This window comes from Carcharodon carcharias, chromosome 1 (genome assembly GCF_017639515.1).
Source record: "Carcharodon carcharias isolate sCarCar2 chromosome 1, sCarCar2.pri, whole genome shotgun sequence".
NCBI classification, from domain to species: Eukaryota; Metazoa; Chordata; class Chondrichthyes; order Lamniformes; family Lamnidae; genus Carcharodon; species Carcharodon carcharias.
In genome coordinates this window covers 4,243,618-4,264,546 of record NC_054467.1, presented here as the reverse complement: position 1 = coordinate 4,264,546, position 20,929 = coordinate 4,243,618, and the positions used below count along the sequence as shown (strand labels likewise).

The 20,929-nt window shown below is 51.1% G+C and overlaps 1 protein-coding gene across 3 annotated transcripts; it reads right to left on the bottom strand.

Annotated features, from left to right (window-relative positions):
* Window positions 1-2,849: 2,849 nt before the first annotated feature.
* Window positions 2,850-18,212, bottom strand: LOC121279864 (DNA damage-inducible transcript 4-like protein). 3 transcript variants are annotated; one of them, XM_041191353.1, is made up of 3 exons: window positions 18,137-18,212; window positions 14,344-14,441; window positions 2,850-4,687 (listed from the first exon to the last, which is right to left on the bottom strand). In XM_041191353.1, the coding sequence occupies exons 2-3, from the start codon at window positions 14,438-14,440 to the stop codon at window positions 4,209-4,211; spliced, it is 576 nt and encodes a 191-aa protein (XP_041047287.1). In that variant the 5' UTR covers window position 14,441; window positions 18,137-18,212; the 3' UTR covers window positions 2,850-4,208. The 3 variants fall into 3 exon arrangements, with proteins under 3 accessions (XP_041047287.1, XP_041047279.1, XP_041047296.1); XM_041191345.1 differs by lacking the exon at window positions 18,137-18,212 and adding an exon at window positions 15,496-15,590; XM_041191362.1 differs by lacking the exon at window positions 18,137-18,212 and adding an exon at window positions 15,441-15,448.
* Between the last annotated feature and the right edge of the window lie 2,717 nt (window positions 18,213-20,929).

Below are 20,929 nucleotides of genomic sequence, written 5' to 3'. Positions count from 1 at the left end.
CCTTCCTTAAATACCTTAGAGTAGACAACCATTTTCCATTAGTTGCACAATTTAGAGGGAAACGCTGGATACTCACCATATACAATTGTCTCTAGCAGCTCAACTGGGATTAAGGTGGTAAAGCAGTATTGTCACTGGACTAGTATTTCAGAGACTCAGCTTAACCTGGGTTTGAATCCCACCACAGCAGATGGTGAAATTTGTATTCAATTAAAAATCTAATGATGACCATGAAACCATTGCCGATTGTCATAACACATCTAGTTCACTAATGTCTTTTAGGGAAGGAAATCTGCCATCCTTACCTGATCTGGACTACATGTGACTCCAGGCCCACAGCAGTATGATTGACTCTTAAATGGCCAAGCAAGCCACCTAGTCCTCAAGGGCAATTAAGGATGGGCAATAAATGCTGGCTTAGCCAGTGATGGCCCCATCCCATGAACGAATAAAAAGAGCTGGTCAACTAGGAGTGGCTCAACTGACCAATTGGGAATAGCTCAACAGGGCCAGTTCCAATTTCCAATGGAACCGCTGATACCTGTCTTTTTATTCCTGACCCTAGATTCTACATACAAATATATAATATCCAAAAAGATGGGAAAACCATTTGGGATAATATCTCTTCAACAAAATTGTGCTTGAGCACAGAATCTATTGAACATTCGGGAGCGTGACCGAGGGAGCCTGCATCATGGCGCCCTCATCAGTCCAGATATTCGATCAATTTCCAACCATCAGATGCTCAGTCACACACATTATTCAAATAAAATCAGAAATGTTCCTGATGTTTTCAGCAATTCTCCCTCAGTACCAGTCAAAAAACCGTCTGGTCATTCAGCCAGTGGGCGTGTTGGGGGCTTTGAGAGACACAACAGCTCTCATCCCCCACTTCTCTGTGGAATGATAACTGCACATCAAAACCAACAATTGAATAAAGCTCTCAGGAATTAATGCCTCTGCAATACAAACATACAAGCATACCCTACATCTTTGTCCTTAAAAGTGGAGGCATGACCTATTTTTAAATTAATCTTTTGACTGCTGCTGAGTTTCTTTTGATATAACGTTCGTATTTATATAATGCTTTTGGACTCTCAAAGTGCTTTGCAGCCAATTATGCATCTTTGAAGTATAATCGCTGTTCTATTGTAGGAAATGTGGCAGCAAGTTTGGGCACAGCAAGTTCCTTTACTCTTTTTCAAAGCAGTGCACCTCCATCTGAGGGGTAGATGGGGCCTTGATTTAACATCTCATCCAGAAGAACGGTACTCACTCCGTCAGTACAGCACTTGAGTGTCAGCCTTGATTTTTGTGTTCAAACTGGTCGTCAGACATAACCCTGGAGGCTGCTAACTCAACAGGTAAGTGTGTTACCAACTGAACCACTTCATGCAGCACTGTCAACTAATTTGACTATAGCTGGTCAACATAGTTTAAGTAAGATACTTGCAAATGTACAATACATTTAGTACAGTTTGGATTCCTTTAGAATGATTGGCTATTTGCTAAATATGGAGGGAAAGTATTGTATAAGTACAGAATTCCTTTGCCTTTAGATAAGTTGTTTAAACCTGTGATAAAAACAAAAAACTGCGGATGCTGGAAATCCAAAACAAAAACAGAATTACCTGGAATTGCCAGACCTGCTGAGTTTTTCCTGTTTAAACCTGTGGTTGTTTGGAAGTACAGAACTTAACTGTTGCTGAAAAAAGACATTTTGTCAAAGCTTTTTGTCTTGCACTCATCAGGACAATCGCAAGAATACCAATGTCAGTGGAAGCAACAACTTTATACTGTACGAGAAGCGAGTGCTGACTGATTGGCAAGTGGACCCTGATTGGTAGAGGTGTTGCCATGGAGAATGCACCAATTAATATTAACTGCCGAGCATTGTTTGAAATTTAAACCAGGCAGCTTGACTTTGATTGGTCAACGCATTGCCCCCAAAGACTGACAGATCATATCAAACAGCATGTCCTTTCTGATGTTCGCAGTGGGCAAGGTACAGACTGTCTCCACACAGCCTGTGCTTGTAAACTTACAGTGTCCAACATTAGATGTGATTCTGCGATTGGACATTTGCTGAATAATCCCCAGTGTGCTAGGAATTATGCTGACAACCAAGTTAAAACTGTCAGTCAGGTTCACAGTCTGGTGCATTTGCATGTACTGGAAGTTACATATATTAATACACGGGGCCCTGTTCTTTGCAGACAGAAAGAACATGTACACACATTGCACCTGTTTCAGCGAAACAAAATAAGTGGTAGCCATTCACTGGATCATTCCTCAGGATAATGCCTTGATCAATCAGAGTCAAACTGCCAGGTTTAAATTTCAAACAATGCTTGGCAGTTAACTGTCAGTCACCATTAACTGGTGCATTCTCCATGGCAACACCTCTGCCAGAGTCTACTTGCCAACCAATCAGCACTCTCTTCTCATTAGTACAAAGTCATTGCTTCCCCTGACATTGGTATTTTTGCGATTGTCCTGGTGAGTGCAAGACAAAAAGCTTCACCAAAATGTCTTTTTTCAGTAATAGTTGTTTGAACATGGTAAGATTCCTCAGCCAATCTAGCATGTCAAATCCTGGGGTTCCAGGAGGCTTCTGCAGGATTATTAAAAGGAACATTAAAACCAGATTGAAGTGTTCCTTCTATTTCGAGAGGTTGCCTTCCAACTTTGCTTATCTTCACTAAACTCCATTTCATTGCATTGCTGCTTTGAACCCAGTCAATGTTTGACCCCTTTTTGTGACCTACAGTTTTGTATGGCTGTTCAAGGCTACTTCAAATAGTTTGCAGCATTGATTTTTTTAAAAAAATCTATGGAATTGAAAGACATCAGGTTATAAAAATCATTTTATTGTCCAAAAAATTTACAAGTTTTCTTTAAAAGGAACATTTCTTTTTGATGCTTATTGCATTAACTTAATGCGCAGGGTAAAGATTAAACCCTTAGATCAGACCATAATGAGTAATCCTTCTTTGAATCCACTACATGACCAAAGCAGCAGCTTAGAGAGCACTGGCAAACAAAACTATGAACACCCACAACAGTAGTGCAACATCGACAAAAAAAGTGCAAACTTACCTAACGAAAGTGCAAAAGGCAAACATGAGATTGAGATTTGCAACCCCCACTCTCCCCACCCCTACCCCCACCGTCCCCACATTACTTAACCCAAAACCTAGTGTGCAAGTCATTTTTAGTGTCTACCCAGCTTGTCAAGCTTGGGACACCAAAGACTTAGATTTGTCATGTAACCCTCCACCCCACAGCCACCCCCATCTAAAACTCGAGAAAGTTTTCTGCAGTTAGTAAAGCAGCTTGTTTCACTTCTGAACATATAAACTCCATTACTGCTCATTAAAGAAGAGCAGCCTATTTACAGAGGAGAGACTTGAAAACTTTCCAAAAAGTCAAATGAAATTTCTAGTAATTAGAATAGTTGGAAGCGTACTTGACCTTAAGATTGGGGACTCCAGCCAATTGCTGCTCACATCCTCAATGCAGACATGGTTGGATCAATAGTTTTGTTCCAATCAGCTACCTAGGCAATCTACTGCCAGCTTGGCTCAGCATGTAACTCTTCCCGATTTGGTTCAAACCCCATTTGGCTCAATCTAAACTGTTAACTTCAGTTCAGTACCAATGCAAGCCGGCAGCATTGTTAGCGGTACATGGTTTTTTGGAAGGGATATTAAACCATGCATCTTTCTACCTGTGCCAGTAGCCTTAGTAATCCCACAGTGAGCAAGGAGTTCTCTCATTGTTTCAGTGATAGATGAATGACTTAGGACAGACCAACATTAATCCACCAAAGTCAATATTCATTCTTCCTCTCTCATCCACCCACCCATCACAGATTTGAGTTATTCATCTCAAGAATTGTCTGATTGTATGATTTCATTGCCATATTACCTGCAAAGGTAACATCAAATGCCATTGGCTGACAAGTTCTTTGGGACATGGAGGAAATGAAAGGTGCTATATCAATACAACTTCTCAACAAGCAAGGCATGTATAATAACAGATATCAAGGTCACACTGAAAGGAGTCACATTACTTAGTAGATAATGGGTTTTTACAGGCATACTGAAGATGGGTCAAATCAAGAGCATTATGCGATAGTGAAGTGCTGGCAGGAGAATGAGTTAAACCCATCATAAAGAGCACTTAGTGCCAGTTTGGGTTTATTTTTAGCACTCGATAACTGTCCGAGCTGAAGAGGAGTACAGTTTCTTCTTTATCAGGCAAAACCCAGGACTGAGTTTCAGTGCTTGCCTGAACCCAGGTGTAAAACAGGTACCGATGAAAAAGAAATCTCGGAGACTTGGCCAGGAGTTCCCATCCTGTTTGAATATTAATGTCAATTCAAAAGTTGGAACAACACTGGAATCGTAAACAATCCGGTCCAACTTTTTACACATGTTCTCAATCTCCATGTTGATGTAGATGATCGACCCACGCAGACCACAGGGTTCGCTGGAAGACAGGCAGAGTACGTCCCTGGCTATCTTCCTGATCAACCTTTCAGGAACTAAAACCTCAGAGCAGTTCAGCTTAGTCTTCTTGGCTCTGGATAGAGAGTTCTCAAAGAGCTTGGTCAGGTACAGACACGTTTGCTCTTCTTCATTTACATTGTTTGCAGCCACCTCATGATCCCAATAATTGGTACCTAAGGAAGAAAAAACAAAATGTAAAAGTTTAGACTACAATTAAAATAGAACCTATAAAGGCTTGGTCAGTAACCGAGTTATCCAGAAATCACCGTCCATCTGCATTTTAAAGCGATGATTTGTGCAGAATTAGCTGAGCTTCAGCAGAAACACTGGCAGGAAGGTCAGGAACCAAAAGGACACAGATTTTTTTTAAAAATTCATTCATGGGATGTGGGTGTCACTGGCTGGGCCAGCATTTATTGACCATCCTTAATTCCCCTTGAGAAATTGGTGGTGATCATTGGAATAAGAACCAATGAAGGAGTAAGGGAAAGTGTCTACACGGCGAGTTGTGATTATCTGGGATGCGCTGCCTGAAAGAATGGTGGAAGAAAATCCAATAATAACTTTAAAAAGAGAATTGGTTGACATACATGAAAGGGAAAGATTTTGCAGGGCTCAGGGGAAAGAGCAGGGGGATGGGATAATTGGATCCTTCAAAAAGCCAGCATAGGCATGATGGGCTGAATAGCCTCCTGGATGATTCTATGATTCAGTAGAATGCAAACCCTGGTAAACCCTGATCCCCTTGTTTTCATCCTTTTCTTCTGTCCTCCCCCTCCCAGCCCCTGTATGGACAGACAGAATGAGGTTCAGCTCTGATTCCAGTTCTACTGCAGCGTATCAATATCAGCAGCATCAATTTATATTGTGAAAGCTCCAGTGTTGGCCAAGGCCACACCACTCCTGCCTGTATCAGTGGGAACATACTCGGGAAGGCACAAGTGTGTTCCAGAAAACTGGCAATTAGAGAATGTTTGGAAAACCAGGAAACTAGAAACTACATCCCCGCTGAACCCAGCCCCATCTCACTCCACCCCCCTCCGATCCCCACCTCACTCCAACCCCCCAACCCCCACCTCACTCCAACCCCCCAACCCCCACCTCACTCCAACCCTCCAACCCCCACCTCACTCCAACCCCACCGACCCCCACCTCACTCCAACCCCACCGACCCCCACCTCACTCCACCCCCCCCAGCCCCCACCTCACTCCAACCCCCCAACCCCCACCTCACTCCACCCCCCCAACCCCCACCTCACTCCACCCCGACCCCCACCTCACTCCACCCCCCCGACCCCCACCTCACTCCACCCCCACCCGACCCCCACCTCACTCCACCCCGACCACCACCTCACTCCACCCCGACCCCCACCTCACTCCACCCCGACCCCCACCTCACTCCACCCCGACCCCCACCTCACTCCAGCCCGACCACCACCTCACTCCACCCCCCCCGACCCCCACCTCACTCCACCCCCCCGACCCTCACCTCACTCCACCCCCCCCGACCCTCACCTCACTCCACCCCCCCCCCGACCCCCACCTCACTCCAACCCCCCAACCCCCACCTCACTCCAACCCTCCAACCCCCACCTCACTCCAACCCCACCGACCCCCACCTCACTCCAACCCCACCGACCCCCACCTCACTCCACCCCCCCCCGGCCCCCACCTCACTCCAACCCCCCAACCCCCACCTCACTCCACCCCCCCAACCCCCACCTCACTCCAACCCCACCGACCCCCACCTCACTCCACCCCCCCGACCCCCACCTCACTCCACCCCCACCCGACCCCCACCTCACTCCACCCCGACCACCACCTCACTCCACCCCGACCCCCACCTCACTCCACCCCCCCGACCCCCACCTCACTCCACCCCCCCCGACCCTCACCTCACTCCACCCCCCCCCGACCCTCACCTCACTCCACCCCCCCCCCGACCCTCACCTCACTCCACCCCCCCCCGACCCTCACCTCACTCCACCCCCCCCGGCCCCCACCTCACTCCAACCCCCCAACCCCCACCTCAGTCCAACCCTCCAACCCCCACCTCACTCCACCCCCCCAACCCCCACCTCACTCCACCCCCCCTGACCCTCACCTCACTCCACCCCCCCGACCCCCACCTCACTCCACCCCGACCCCCACCCCCACCTCACTCCACACCCCCAAACCCCACCTCACTCCACCCCCCCAAACCCCACCTCACTCCACCACCCAAACTCCACCTCACTCCACCCCCGACCCCCACCCCCACCTCACTCCACCCCCAACCCCCACCTCACTCCACCCCCCAACCCCCACCTCACTCCACCCCCCCGACCCCCACCTCACTCCACCCCTGACCCCCACCTCATTCCACCCCCGACACCCATCCCCACCCCCACCTCACTCCACCCCTGACCCCCACCTCACTCCACCCCCCCACCACACCTCACTCCACCCCCAACCCCCACCTCACTCCACCCCCGACCCCACCCCCACCTCACTCCACCCCCCCAACCCCCACCTCACTCCACCCCCCCAACCCCCACCTCACTCCACCCCTGACCCCCACCTCATTCCACCCCCGACACCCATCCCCACCCCCACCTCACTCCACCCCTGACCCCCACCTCACTCCACCCCCCCACCACACCTCACTCCACCCCCAACCCCCACCTCACTCCACCCCCCACCCCCACCTCACTCCACCCCCCCAAACCCACCTCACTCCACCCCCCAAACCCCACCCCCACCTCACTCCAACCCCCCGACCCCTACCTCACTCCACCCCCCCAACCCCCACCTCACTCCACCCCCCCAACCCCCACCTCACTCCAACCCCCAACCCCCACCTCACTCCACCCCCCCAAACCCACCTCACTCCACCCCCCAAACCCCACCCCCACCTCACTCCAACCCCCCGACCCCTACCTCACTCCACCCCCCCAACCCCCACCTCACTCCACCCCCCCAACCACACCTCACTCCACCCCCCCAACCACACCTCACTCCACACCCCCAACCACACCTCACTCCACACCCCCAACCCCCACCTCACTCCACACCCCCAACCCCCACCTCACTCCACACCTCCACCTCACTCCACACCCCCAACCCCCACCTCACTCCACACCCCCAACCCCCACCTCACTACACCCCCATCCCCATCTCACTACACCCCCATCCCCACCTCACTCCACCCCCCCAACCACACCTCACTCCACCCCCCAACCCCCACCCCTCCACCCCCCCAACCCCCACCTCACTCCACACCCCCAACCACACCTCACTCCACACCCCCAACCCCCACCTCACTCCACACCCCCAACCTCCACCTCACTCCACACCCCCAACCACACCTCACTCCACACCCCCAACCCCCACCTCACTCCACACCCCCAACCCCCACCTCACTACACCCCCATCCCCATCTCACTACACCCCAACCCCCACCTCACTCCACACCCCCAACCCCCACCTCACTACACCCCCATCCCCATCTCACTACACCCCCATCCCCACCTCACTCCACCCCCCCAACCACACCTCACTCCACCCCCCAACCCCCACCCCTCCACCCCCCCAACCCCCACCTCACTCCACACCCCCAACCACACCTCACTCCACACCCCCAACCCCCACCTCACTCCACACCCCCAACCTCCACCTCACTCCACACCCCCAACCACACCTCACTCCACACCCCCAACCCCCACCTCACTCCACACCCCCAACCCCCACCTCACTACACCCCCATCCCCATCTCACTACACCCCCATCCCCACCTCACTCCACCCCCCAACCACACCTCACTCCACACCCCCAACCCCCACCTCACTCCACACCCCCAACCACACCTCACTCCACACCCCCAACCCCCACCTCACTCCACACCCCCAACCTCCACCTCACTCCACACCCCCAACCCCCACCTCACTACACCCCCATCCCCATCTCACTACACCCCCATCCCCACCTCACTCCACCCCCCAACCACACCTCACTCCACCCCCCAACCCCCACCCCTCCACCCCCCCAACCCCCACCTCACTTCACCCCCCACCCCCACCTCACTCCACTCCCCGACCCCCACCTCACTCCACCCCACCAACCACACCTCACTCCACCCCACCAACCACACCTCACTCCACCCCCCCAATCACACCTCATTCCACCCCCACCGACCCCCACCTCACTCCACACCCCCCCACCCCCACCCCACTCCACCCCCCGACCCACACCTCACTCCACCCCCCCGACCCACATCTCACTCCAACCCCCTGACCCCCACCTCACTCCACCCCCAACCCCCACCCCCACCTCACTCCATCCCCCCAACCCCCACCTCACTCCACCCCTGACCCCCACCTCACTCCACCCCCCCAACCACACCTCACTCCACCCCCAACCCCCACCTCACTCCACCCCCGACCCCCACCCCCACCTCACTCCACACCCCACCTCACTCCACCCCCCCAAACCCCACCTCACTCCACCCCCCCAAACCCCACCTCACTCCACCACCGACCCCCACCTCACTCCACCCCCGACCCCCACCTCACTCCACCCCCACCTCACTCCACCCCCGACCCCCACCTCACTCCACCCCCGACCCCCACCTCACTCCACCCCCGACCCCCACCTCATTCCACCCCTGACCCCCACCCCCACCTCACTCCACCCCTGACCCCCACCTCACTCCACCCCCCCACCACACCTCACTCCACCCCCAACCCCCACCTCACTCCACCCCCGACGCCCACCCCCACCTCACTCCACCCCCCCAACCCCCACCTCACTCCACCCCCCCAACCCCCACCTCACTCCACACCCCCAAACCCACCTCACTCCACTCCCCGACCCCCACCTCACTTCACCCCTCACCCCCACCTCACTCCACCCCACCAACCACACCTCACTCCACCCCACCAACCACACCTCACTCCACCCCAGCAACCACACCTCACTCCACCCCCCCAATCACACCTCATTCCACCCCCACCGACCCCCACCTCACACCACCCCCCCACCCCCACCCCACTCCACCCCCCGACCCACACCTCACTCCACCCCCCTGACCCACATCTCACTCCAACCCCCTGACGCCCACCTCACTCCACCCCCAACCCCCACCTCACTCCACCCCCCCAACCCCCACCTCACTCCACCCCTGACCCCCACCTCACTCCACCCCCCAACCACACCTCACTCCACCCCACCAACCACACCTCACTCCACCCCAGCAACCACACCTCACTCCACCCCCCCAATCACACCTCATTCCACCCCCACCGACCCCCACCTCACTCCACCCCCCCACCCCCACCCCACTCCACCCCCCGACCCACACCTCACTCCACCCCCCCGACCCACATCTCACTCCAACCCCCTGACCCCCACCTCACTCCACCCCCAACCCCCACCTCACTCCACCCCCCCCAACCCCCACCTCACTCCACCCCTGACCCCCACCTCACTCCACCCCCCAACCACACCTCACTCCACCCCCCAACCACACCTCACTCCACCCCCAACCCCCACCTCACTCCACCCCAACCCCCACCCCCAACTCACTCCACACCCCCAAACCCCACCTCACTTCACCCCCCCAAACCCACCTCACTTCACCCCTCACCCCCACCTCACTCCACCCCACCAACCACACCTCACTCCACCCCCCAACCACACCTCACTCCACCCCCAACCCCCACCTCACTCCACTCCGACCCCCACCCCCACCTCACTCCACACCCCCAAACCCCACCTCACTTCACCCCCCCAAACCCACCTCACTTCACCCCTCACCCCCACCTCACTCCACCCCACCGACCCACATCTCACTCCACCTCACCAACCACACCTCACTCCACCCCACCAATCACACCTCATTCCACCCCCACCGACCCCCACCTCACTCCACCCCCCCCACCCCCACCCCACTCCACCCCCCGACCCACACCTCACTCCACCCCCCCGACCCACATCTCACTCCAACCCCCTGACCCCCACCTCACTCCACCCCCCCAACCCCCACCCCCACCTCACTCCACCCCCCCAACCCCCACCTCACTCCACCCCCCACACCCCCACCTCACTCCACCCCCCACCTCACTCCACACCCCCACCCCCCCACCTCACTCCACCCCCCACACCCCCACCTCACTCCACCCCCCCAACCCCCACCTCACTCCACCCCCCACACCCCCACCTCACTCCACACCCCCACCCCCCCACCTCACTCCACCCCCCCAACCCCCACCCCCACCTCACTCCACCCCCCCAACCCCCACCTCACTCCACCCCCCACACCCCCACCTCACTCCACCCCCCACCTCACTCCACACCCCCACCCCCCCACCTCACTCCACCCCCCACACCCCCACCTCACTCCACCCCCCACACCCCCACCTCACTCCACCCCCCACACCCCCACCTCACTCCACCCCCCACACCCCCACCTCACTCCACCCCCCACACCCCCACCTCACTCCACCCCCACCCCCACCAAAAGACTAACCAGCTGCAGCTTGGCCTTACTGATTTCATTCACTTATTCGCAAGCCCTTTCCTCAAGCTGAGGGATGGGGTAAGTGATATGTTTGCAGCATCTGTCATCTCAGCTTTCCATGGCCTTCACACTCTTCATTTGCCCATGATTTACCCTGGGGTATTTATTTTCAGCCCTCTCACACCCATTGGCAATCAAGTTTCTTGACCAAACCAGCAGGAGGGCAAAGACTGGCTGTGGCAATTGGTTAATAAGATAAGGCCTTGGGCCCTCTGGCTCAACTCAGGCACCAGCCTTGAGTTTTGTGCCAATCACTGGACCAAATGGATCCTGTATCCAGCATTCACACATCACAAGTAGCACAAACCACTGGCTCATTTGCATGTCTTTAGTATGCACCACCCATAAGTGGTCCAGTAGGACCCAAGTAGGTGTGACACCAGTAAGAAAGACTTGCATTTCTATAGCATCTTTCACAACCTCAGGACATCTCAAAGCGCTTTACAGCCAATAAAGTATTTTTAAAGTGTAGTCACTGTTGTAATGTGGGAAACGTAGCAGCCAATTTGCACACAGCAAGATCCCACAAACAGCAATGTGATAATGGCCGTAATCTGTTTTATTGATGTTGTTTGAAGGATAAATATTGGCCAGGACACCGGGGAGAACTCCCCTGCTCTTCTTCAAAATAGTGTCATGGAATCTTTTATGTCCACCTGAGAGGACAAATGGGGCCTCATTTAACACCTCACTCAAAAGATAACACCAAATGATAGCCTGGGTTTTTATGTTCAAGTGTTTCTGGAGTGAGACTTGAACCCACAATCTTCTGATTCAGAAGCGAGTGTGCTACCCACTGAACCAAGGCTGACACAAGCTGAAAGCAGAAGATCATGTCCCTTTACCCACCTACAGATTCACCAGCGACAGTGAGAGGTAGAAAGTTGATACCCAACATAATCTAGGCCAACAGTTCAGAACAGCACTGTGCAATCACAGGTACCGAGGGAGCGTTGCACTGTCCAAGGGAACATCGCATTGTCCAAGGGGCAGTACTGAGGGAGGGTCACACTGTCTGAGAGAGCGTCGCACTGTCTGAGGGAACACTGCACATTCTGAGAGGCAGTACTGAGGGGGCATTGCACTGCCTGATGGAATACTGCAATGTCCAAGCTGCCATCTTTCAAATAAAATGTCAAACTGAGGCCTCTTCAGTAGATGTGAGATTCCAGGGCACTATTCACAGAAGAGTAGCAGAGTTCTCCCCAGTGTCCTGGCCAATATTATTGCCTTAGCCAATTCTAAAAAACACATGACAATATTTAATTTGTTTGTGGGATCTTGCTGTATGCAAATTGGTTGCTGTGTTTACTACATTACAACAGTGGTGACACTTCAAAAATAATTCATAGGGTGTAAAGCACTTTTGGATGTCCTGCGTTCAAGAACAGCGCAAGTCTTTCACAATCACAATGTCTTTACAGTGCAGAAGAAGGCCATTCAGCCCATCGAGTCTACACTGGCTCTCTGAAAGAACATTCCACCCAGTCCCACTTTCCTGCCTTATCCCCGTAACCTTGCACATTCTCTCTTTCCAGGTAGCAATCCAATTCCCTTCTGAACACCTCGATCGAACCTGCCTCCACTGCCCTCTCAGGAAGTTTGTTCCAGACTCCAACCACCCTCTGGGTGAAAAAAGCTTTTCCTCACATCACTTTTACTCCTTTTGCCAATTATTTTGAATCTGTGCCCTCTAGTTCTTGATGTTCTTGTGAGTGGCAACAGTTTCTCACTATTTACCCTGTCCATACCCCTCAGGATCTTAAATACCTCGATCAAGTCTCCTCTCAGCCTTCTTCTGACTTTCCTCTTTATATCAAGCAATCCCATGTCAAGTACAGTTACTGGGAGATTGAAGCTCCCTATACACTATCCCCAACATGGCCCAGTCACAGAATGGCAGAATCATCACGGTGTAGAAGGAGGCCATTCGGCCCATCGTGTCTGCAAGGCTCTCTGAGCATTTTAACTTAGTGCCCATCTCCTGCCTTCCAACCCCCCACCCACACCCCCACCCCCCCGTAACCCTGCACATTGTAGTCCCAACAACATCACTGCTCCAGTGACCCCTTTAAGATCCTGCTGACTGATTTAAGTGAGGATGGTGCCAATGAGTTTATTGTGTTGGTGAGTCCAGACAGAAATCTGGGCTGAGTTTACTCCTCACGTCGCTGTGTGCGCCAGGGACAAGACTGAAACCCTGAGGGACAAGACTGAAACCCTGAAGAACAAGACTGAACCCCTGAGGAACAAGACTGAAACCCTGAGGGACAAGACTGAAACCCTGAAGAACAAGACTGAACCCTGAGGGACAAGACTGAACCCTGAGGGACAAGACTGAAACCCTGAGGGACAAGACTGAAACCCTGAAGAACAAGACTGAACCCCTGAGGAACAAGACTGAAACCCTGAGGGACAAGACTGAAACCCTGAAGAACAAGACTGAAACCCTGAGGGACAAGACTGAAACCCTGAAGGACAAGACTGAAACCCTGAGGGACACTTCAGCACAGCCAAATGTCAGCACTCTCAAAAATGACTGAAGAAGAGTCATACGGACTCTGCCTTTCTCTCCACAGATGCTGTCAGATCTGCGGAGCTTTTCCAGCATTTTTTTTGTCTTTGTGTAAAAGTGACTGTTCGGCACGAATATTTGTATCAAGCCCCGGAGAGAGCCGACCTCAGCACACGGTTCATGAAATGTACTGGAGCCTTCACAAAGTTGCGAAACAAAATACAAAAAACATAGAGGCAGCTGCATAGAGAATCTCAAAATAAAGGTCAATGTAATAAAATATCGCCTCAACAATGAAGCTATTGTGTAGCTCGGTGTTGAACACAGGCGCATGCAACTTCCAATGTTGCTCCTCTCACTGTGAACATGTTTATAGGGGGAGGAGATAGAATGGCGAATGGTACTCAGGACATTGAGAATTGTTCCTGAAAGGGGAAGTTAACTTTAACAAGAAAAACACAAACTAGTTTCATCATGTTGTTTCTGCATTAAAGGCAACAAGCAATTTAATAAAGAGCCACTACACACGAACAGCAAACATTTCTCAGTTTATATTCTAACAGTACGCGGGTGCAAAATGTAAGTTTAGCGATAATAACTCCAGTTAAAAACAGGAAGGTGAGAAAGTGAATGAGAAGCTGGATTCCTCTCGTTCTTCCCAACACCAGTTAAAGATCCCTCTCGCAGATTAGAATATAAGGAAGGACGTAAACCCCAGCGCTGCTTGAATTCCGGGAGTGAACTGACGTTTTACTCACCCGCAGCATTGCCCAGGGCCGCCGGCCGCTCACACTCACCATCCCATAGCTCGGAAACACAGTCAGGGCTTTTATTATTGGAGCAGCTTGCTACCATCCTGCAGATAGACACAGGGCAAGAGTCAGCCGAATACCGCGCTGAAAGCGGCTGCTTAACAACCACTGGGACACATTGTGCCCCTGACTCTCTCTGTGTTCCCCAGTCCCTCTACTCTCTCTGTACCCGTGCCCCTGATTCTGTTTCTCAGCTGCTCTCTCTGTCTGTCTCCCTTTATCTTTACCTATTTGCCCCTGTCTCTGCCTCCGTTCGTCTCTCTCTCTGTGTCCCTGCCTTTTCCTCCCTCACTCTCTGTTCCTCTGTCTTGATCTCTTTCACTCTGTGTCCTTGCCTCTGTCTTCTCTGTCTATGTCTATGTCTTTGCCTCTCTATCGTATGCCCTCCTCTGTTTCTCTCTCTCTCTGAACCTGGCTTTACCTGTGTCTGCGTCCCTGCCCCTGTCCCTGTCTGTGTGTGTGTTTTGTTTGTCTCTCTCTCTCTTGTCCCTGTCTTTACCTCTGTGTCTGTGTCCCTGTCCCTGTCTGGGTGTGTGTTTTGTTTGTCTCTCTCTCTCTTGTCCCTGTCTTTACCTCTGTCTGTGTCTGTGTCCCTGTCCCTGTCTGGGTGTGTGTTTTGCTTGTCTCTCTCTCTCTTGTCCCTGCCTTTACCTCTGTCTGTGTCTGTGTCCCTGTCCCTGTCCCTGTCTGGGTGTGTGTTTTGTTTGTCTCTCTCTCTCTTGTCCCTGCCTTTACCTCTGTCTGTGTCTGTGTCCCTGTCCCTGTCTGGGTATGTGTTTTGTTTGTCTCTCTCTCTCTTGTCCCTGCCTTTACCTCTGTCTGTGTCTGTGTCCCTGTCCCTGTCCCTGTCTGGGTGTGTGTTTTGTTTGTCTCTCTCTTGTCCCTGCCTTTACCTCTGTCTGTGTCTGTGTCCCTGTCCCTGTCCCTGTCTGGGTATGTGTTTTGTTTGTCTCTCTCTCTCTTGTCCCTGCCTTTACCTCTGTCCCTGTCCCTGTCTGGGTGTGTGTTTTGTTTGTCTCTCTCTCTCTTGTCCCTGCCTTTACCTCTGTCCCTGTCCCTGTCTGGGTGTGTGTTTTGTCTCTCTCCCTCTGCCTTTACCTCTCCCGTCTTCTCAATCCGCTGCAACATACAAGAGGACACAGTGGGATGGATACATGTGACTGACCAATCACGGCGCCATCTGCTCCATAGGCCCCGCCCCCTCACAGAGCCCCGCCCCATTTGCTGGCTGCCCTGAGATAAAACTAAAGTGGCTTGGCGATTGGTTCGGCTCTTTAACCAGCTGCAGCCAATCAGTGTTGACCCCTTCAACCCGCCCCCTAATCCTTGCCCATTGAATGGTGAGGCTGGTTGGGTATGGGGAGCAGTTTGCCAGCCTGAGAGATAACAAGAGTATTTCGAACAGGGCGAGGCTAACAAAAAGGACTTTTTTTATTTTTATAACCCAACAAAGAAAACTAGCAGCTCTGCAGAAGTCATAGGGACTCGAAACGTTAACTCTTATCTTTCTCTCCACAGATGCTGTCAGACCTGCTGAGCTTTTCCAGCAATTTTCGCTTTTGTAGCATTACAAACTGCATTAATATAGCACCTTTAATGTAGTGGAACATTCCAAAACAGTTATGGAGTCACATAAAAATATGAGGGACACACAGTCAAACACTTGGTCAAAGAAATAGTAGGTGTTGAAGGAGCATTTTAAAAGAGGAGAGAGAGGTAGGGAGTTGGAGAGATTTAGAGAACTCCAGAGCTTAGGACCCAGGCAGCCGAAGACACCAATAGTGGGGTGAAGTGGTGGATGAAGTGGTGGATGAAGTGGTGGAAAATTGATCCTGATCAGAAGTCTCTGTAAACAAGTGTTTGCACAGGTTTGTAACTTAATATCAAGCATTTGCACTGTAGGGGATGGAGGAGGAGAAAGCATTAATACATGAGTGCTTTCTTAATTATTCATTTCCTTGTTCCTGGTCCCTGCCAGTGTCATCCATTTTCTCCTTACATCTATCCTCCATTGTCATTCATTCCCCCATTCCCCTTAACATTATTCCAATCTGAGGCCTGCTGCAAATGGAACTGTTTTTGCCATGGCATACCAAAAATGGCCATCCTGGTTCTCATGAGAATTCCCACCTGCAGTGGTTGGAGTCCCTAACAGTTGTCAGAGTGACTCAGTGAGTAGCGCTCTTGTCTCTGACACAGAAGGTTGTGGGCTCAAGTCCCACCTCAGAGACTCAAGCGCAGAATCTTGTTTGAAACTTGATCCCTGAGGGAGCGATTCTGTCGGATAAAATGTCTAATAACGCCCTGTCTGCTCTCTAAGGTGGGTGTAAAAGATCCCATCGCACTTTTTCAGGAGAGTCCTGAACATTACTTACCTTTCAGCCAACATCTTAAAAAAAAGGAATATTTGGCCATCATCACATTGCAGTTTATAGGGAGCTTACTGTTCACGAATTGGCTGCCGTGCTTCTGATGTTAGAACAGTGACTACATTTCAAAAATACAAGAGAATCAAGGGTTATTGGTGGGGGGGGGGGCAGACAGGAAAGTGAAGTTGAGACCACACCGGATCAGCCATGATCTTATTGAATGGTGGAGCAGGCTTGAGGGGCTGAATGGCCTCCTCCTGCTCCAAATTCTTGTGTTCTACTTAATTGCCTGTAAGAAATTTTGGGACATTCTGAAGTCATAAAAGGCACGATAGAAATGTTTTTCTTTTTACTCACAGGAATCAAGTAAATTGAGATGAGACTGGCAAATGCTGACATGCAGACCAAGCCTCTCAACATACTAATTGTCCATGTGAAATGACATCAGTTGGTATCATTTGTTCTGTGTGATCAGCCTGAACTTATTACTGTTCCTCAATCCAATCTTCATAAACATGTCTTGAATCTATTTATACCATTGATTTTAGCTTTTGTTTTATTCCAGTTTCACACATCTTTGCTAATTATCCCTAAATCTTGACACCTCCCTTAACAATTGGTTCACTAGAATTGCATCAGTTTCAGTCTTTTGAACTGACAAACATTTATTTTGATTTAAAAATGTAATTCTTAAAAAAAGGGACTTTATATTTTTCATATACACATGCACAGGAGGCCATTTAGCCCATTGTGCCTATGCTGGCTCATTGAAAGAGTAATCCAATTAATCCGTCTCCCCCTGCTCTTTGTCCATAGTACTGCAATCTTAATATAAAAGCAAAATACTGTGGATGCTGGAAATCTGAAACAAAAGCAAGAAATGCTGGAAAATCTCAGCAGGTCTGGCAGCATCTGTGGAGAGAGAAACAGAGTTAACGTTTTGAGTCCGTATGACCTTCCTTCAGAGCTCTGCAAATTTTCCTTTCCAATTATTTCTCCAACGACCTTTTGAAAGTTCCGATTGAATCTGCTTCCTCCGCCCTTTCAGGCAGCGTCTTCCAGATCACAACAACGCACTGTGTTAAAAAAAAAAAAATCCCCACATCTCTCCGATTAGTAGAAGTCCAGGAGATTTGCTTATATTCACTTCCCTAAGTTTAATTCCCTTCCCCATTCGTATTTTATCAGTGCGCTGAACCCTTAGTGGATTAGGTAGGTTAGCTCAAATAGTCTCATTCGGTAGTACTGGGTCCTGTCAGTAAGAGATACTTGGTTGCCCTTGTCTTGAGCATGTGTTGGTAACCAGACTCAGTGTGGGTGGTCATTACGAGTACTTGGTGAACACAGTTCCTACCAGATCCAAAACTAACTTGTTCTGGAGGGAAGTTGGGTTCTGTCACTGGAAGGAGCCTGGTCATGAGGAAACACTCAAACCGTTTGTAAGAGGGACACAGCAGAGATATGGGCCAATAACGAGCTGGGTCAGCTGCACGATTCCCCCGCTTGAGGATGGTGACAACTTTAGCCACTGTGTAGGTTGATGGAAGGACACCAGTTGCATGGAAACCAACCAGCCACATCCATTAAGTCTCAAATTGTTCAGGAATTCAGGATCGATGCCATCAATTCCTGCTGTTTCCTTACTTCAGTGCAGGAAAGGCCTGTGTCAATGTCAGCTCTGGTGTAGGGAGAAGAAAGCAGAAAAGTGGGAGATTATGATGGGATGGTCTTGAAGAGTTCCTTCCAAACTTTATGACAAGTCTCTTTAGTTGAGGTGACCTTTGATTTGCAGCACAGCCTGGAAACAACAATATTTGTTGATATTTTGGCAGATTAGTGTTCAGCAAGTGAAGCAGCTCCAAGGTTTCTAAGTAGATTCCAAGCCTTTCAAGCTGTGTGAGTGAAATTGAGCTCCTTGACAGTCTTCTGTCAACTTTGTCATCGGGACCATATCTAGAGATGCCAAGACAAAAACAAAAACTCAGTAGGTCTGACAGCATCTGCGGAGAGGAATACAGTTAACGTTTCGAGTCCGTATGACTCTTCATCAGAACTAAGGAAATAGAGAAATGAGGTGAAATATAAGCTGGTAGAAGGGGGTGGGACAGGTAGAGCTGGGTAGAGGGCCAGTGATAGGTGGAGGCAAAGAAGAGATTGCCAAAGATGTCACAGACAAAAGGACAAAGGGGTGTTGACGGTGGTGATATTATCTAAGGAATGTGCTAATGGGGACATTAAGGGTAGAAAGCAGGACAAGCTAGTGACAGATAGCCCTAGTGGGGGTGGGGTGGGGGGAAGGAATCGAAATAGGCTAAAAGGTGGAGATAAAACAATAGATTGAAATAAATTTAAAAATAGGTGGGAAAAGAACAATAATATATTTTAAAAAATGATAAATTATTGGAAAAAGGGGAATCAGAAAGGGGGTGGGGATGGAGGAGAGAGTTCATCATCTGAAATTGTTGAACTCAATATTCAGTCCAAAAGGCTGTAAAGTGTCTAATTGGAAGATGAGGTGCTGTTCCTCCAGTTTGCGTTGAGATTTAATGGAACATTGCAGCAGGCCAAGGACGGACATGTGGGCATGAGAGCAGGGTGGAGTGTTGAAATGGCAAGCGACAGGGAGGTCTGGGTCATGCTTGCGGACAGACTGAAGGTGTTCTGCAAAGCGGTCACCCAGTCTGCGTTTGGTCTCTCCAATGTAGAGGAAACCGTATTGGGAGCAGCGAATGCAGTAGACTAAATTGAGGGAAGTGCAAGTGAAATGCTGCTTCACTTGAAAGGAATGTTTGGGTCCTTGGACGGTGAGGAGAGGGGAAGTAAAGGGGCAGGTGTTGTACCTTCGGCAGTTGCATGGGAAGGTGCCGTGGGAGGGGGTTGAGGTGTAGGGGATGATGGAGGAGTGGACCAGGGTGTCCCAGAGGGAACAATCCCTATGGAATGTCATTAGGGTGGGGGGAAGGGAAGATGTGTTTGGTGGTAGCATCATGCTGGAGTTGGCGGAAATGGCGGAGAATGATCCTTTGATTCCAAGAGCTCAGTGTCAACATTATCTGGAAGCTATCAGGCACCGGCTGGGGATCCAGTGCACGTACACTCCATGGTGCTGGGCACACCCTTCTGTACTCTTCAACAGAATAAGGCTCCCCTGTGTGGGCAGAGAACAGTCACACAAAACACTTGGATACTGTCCCCAACACATCAATGTGGATACCATCAGTAGAACACTGAAATCAACACCAGTACAAAGCGCATAGTCCTGGCTAATATCCCACCTCCCAGTCCTGTCTAATATCCCACCGCCTAGTCCTGGTTAATATCCCACCTCCCAGTCCTGTCTAATATCCCACCGCCCAGTCCTGGTTAATATCCCACCTCCCAGTCCTGGCTAATATCCCACCTCCCAGTCCTGTCTAATATTCCACCGCCCAGTCCTGGTTAATATCCCACCTCCCAGTCCACTAATATCCCACCTCCCAGTCCACTAATATCCCACCTCCCAGTCCTGGCTAATATCCCATCTCCCAGTCCTGGCTAATATTCCACCTCCCAGTCCTGTCTAATATCTCCCTCCCAGTCCTGGCTAATATCCCACCTCCCAGTCCCATCTAATAGCCCATCTCCAATTCTTGGCTAATATCCCACCTCCCAATCCTGGCTAATATCCCACCTCCCAGTCCTGGCTAATGTTCCATCTCTCAAACCTGGCTAATATTCCACCTCCCAGTCCTGGCTAATATCCACCTCCCAGTCCTGTCTAACATCCCACCTCCCAGTCCTGGCTAATATCCCACCTCCCAGTCCTGTCTAACATCCCACCTCCCAGTCCTGGCTAATATCCCACCTCCCAGTCCTGGCTAATATTCCATCTCCCAGTCCTGGCAAATATCCCACATCCCAGTCCTGTCTAATATCCCACCTCCCAGTCCTGGTTAATATCCCACCTCCCAGTCCTGTCTAATATCCCACCTCCCAGTCCTGGCTAATATCCCAACTCCCAGTCCTGTCTAATATCATGCCTCCAAGTCTTGGCTAATATCCCACCTCCCAGTCTACTAAAATCCCACCTCCCAGTCCTGGCTAATATCCCAACTCCCAGTCCTGTCTAATATCATGCCTCCAAGTCTTGGCTAATATCCCACCTCCCAGTCTACTAATATCCC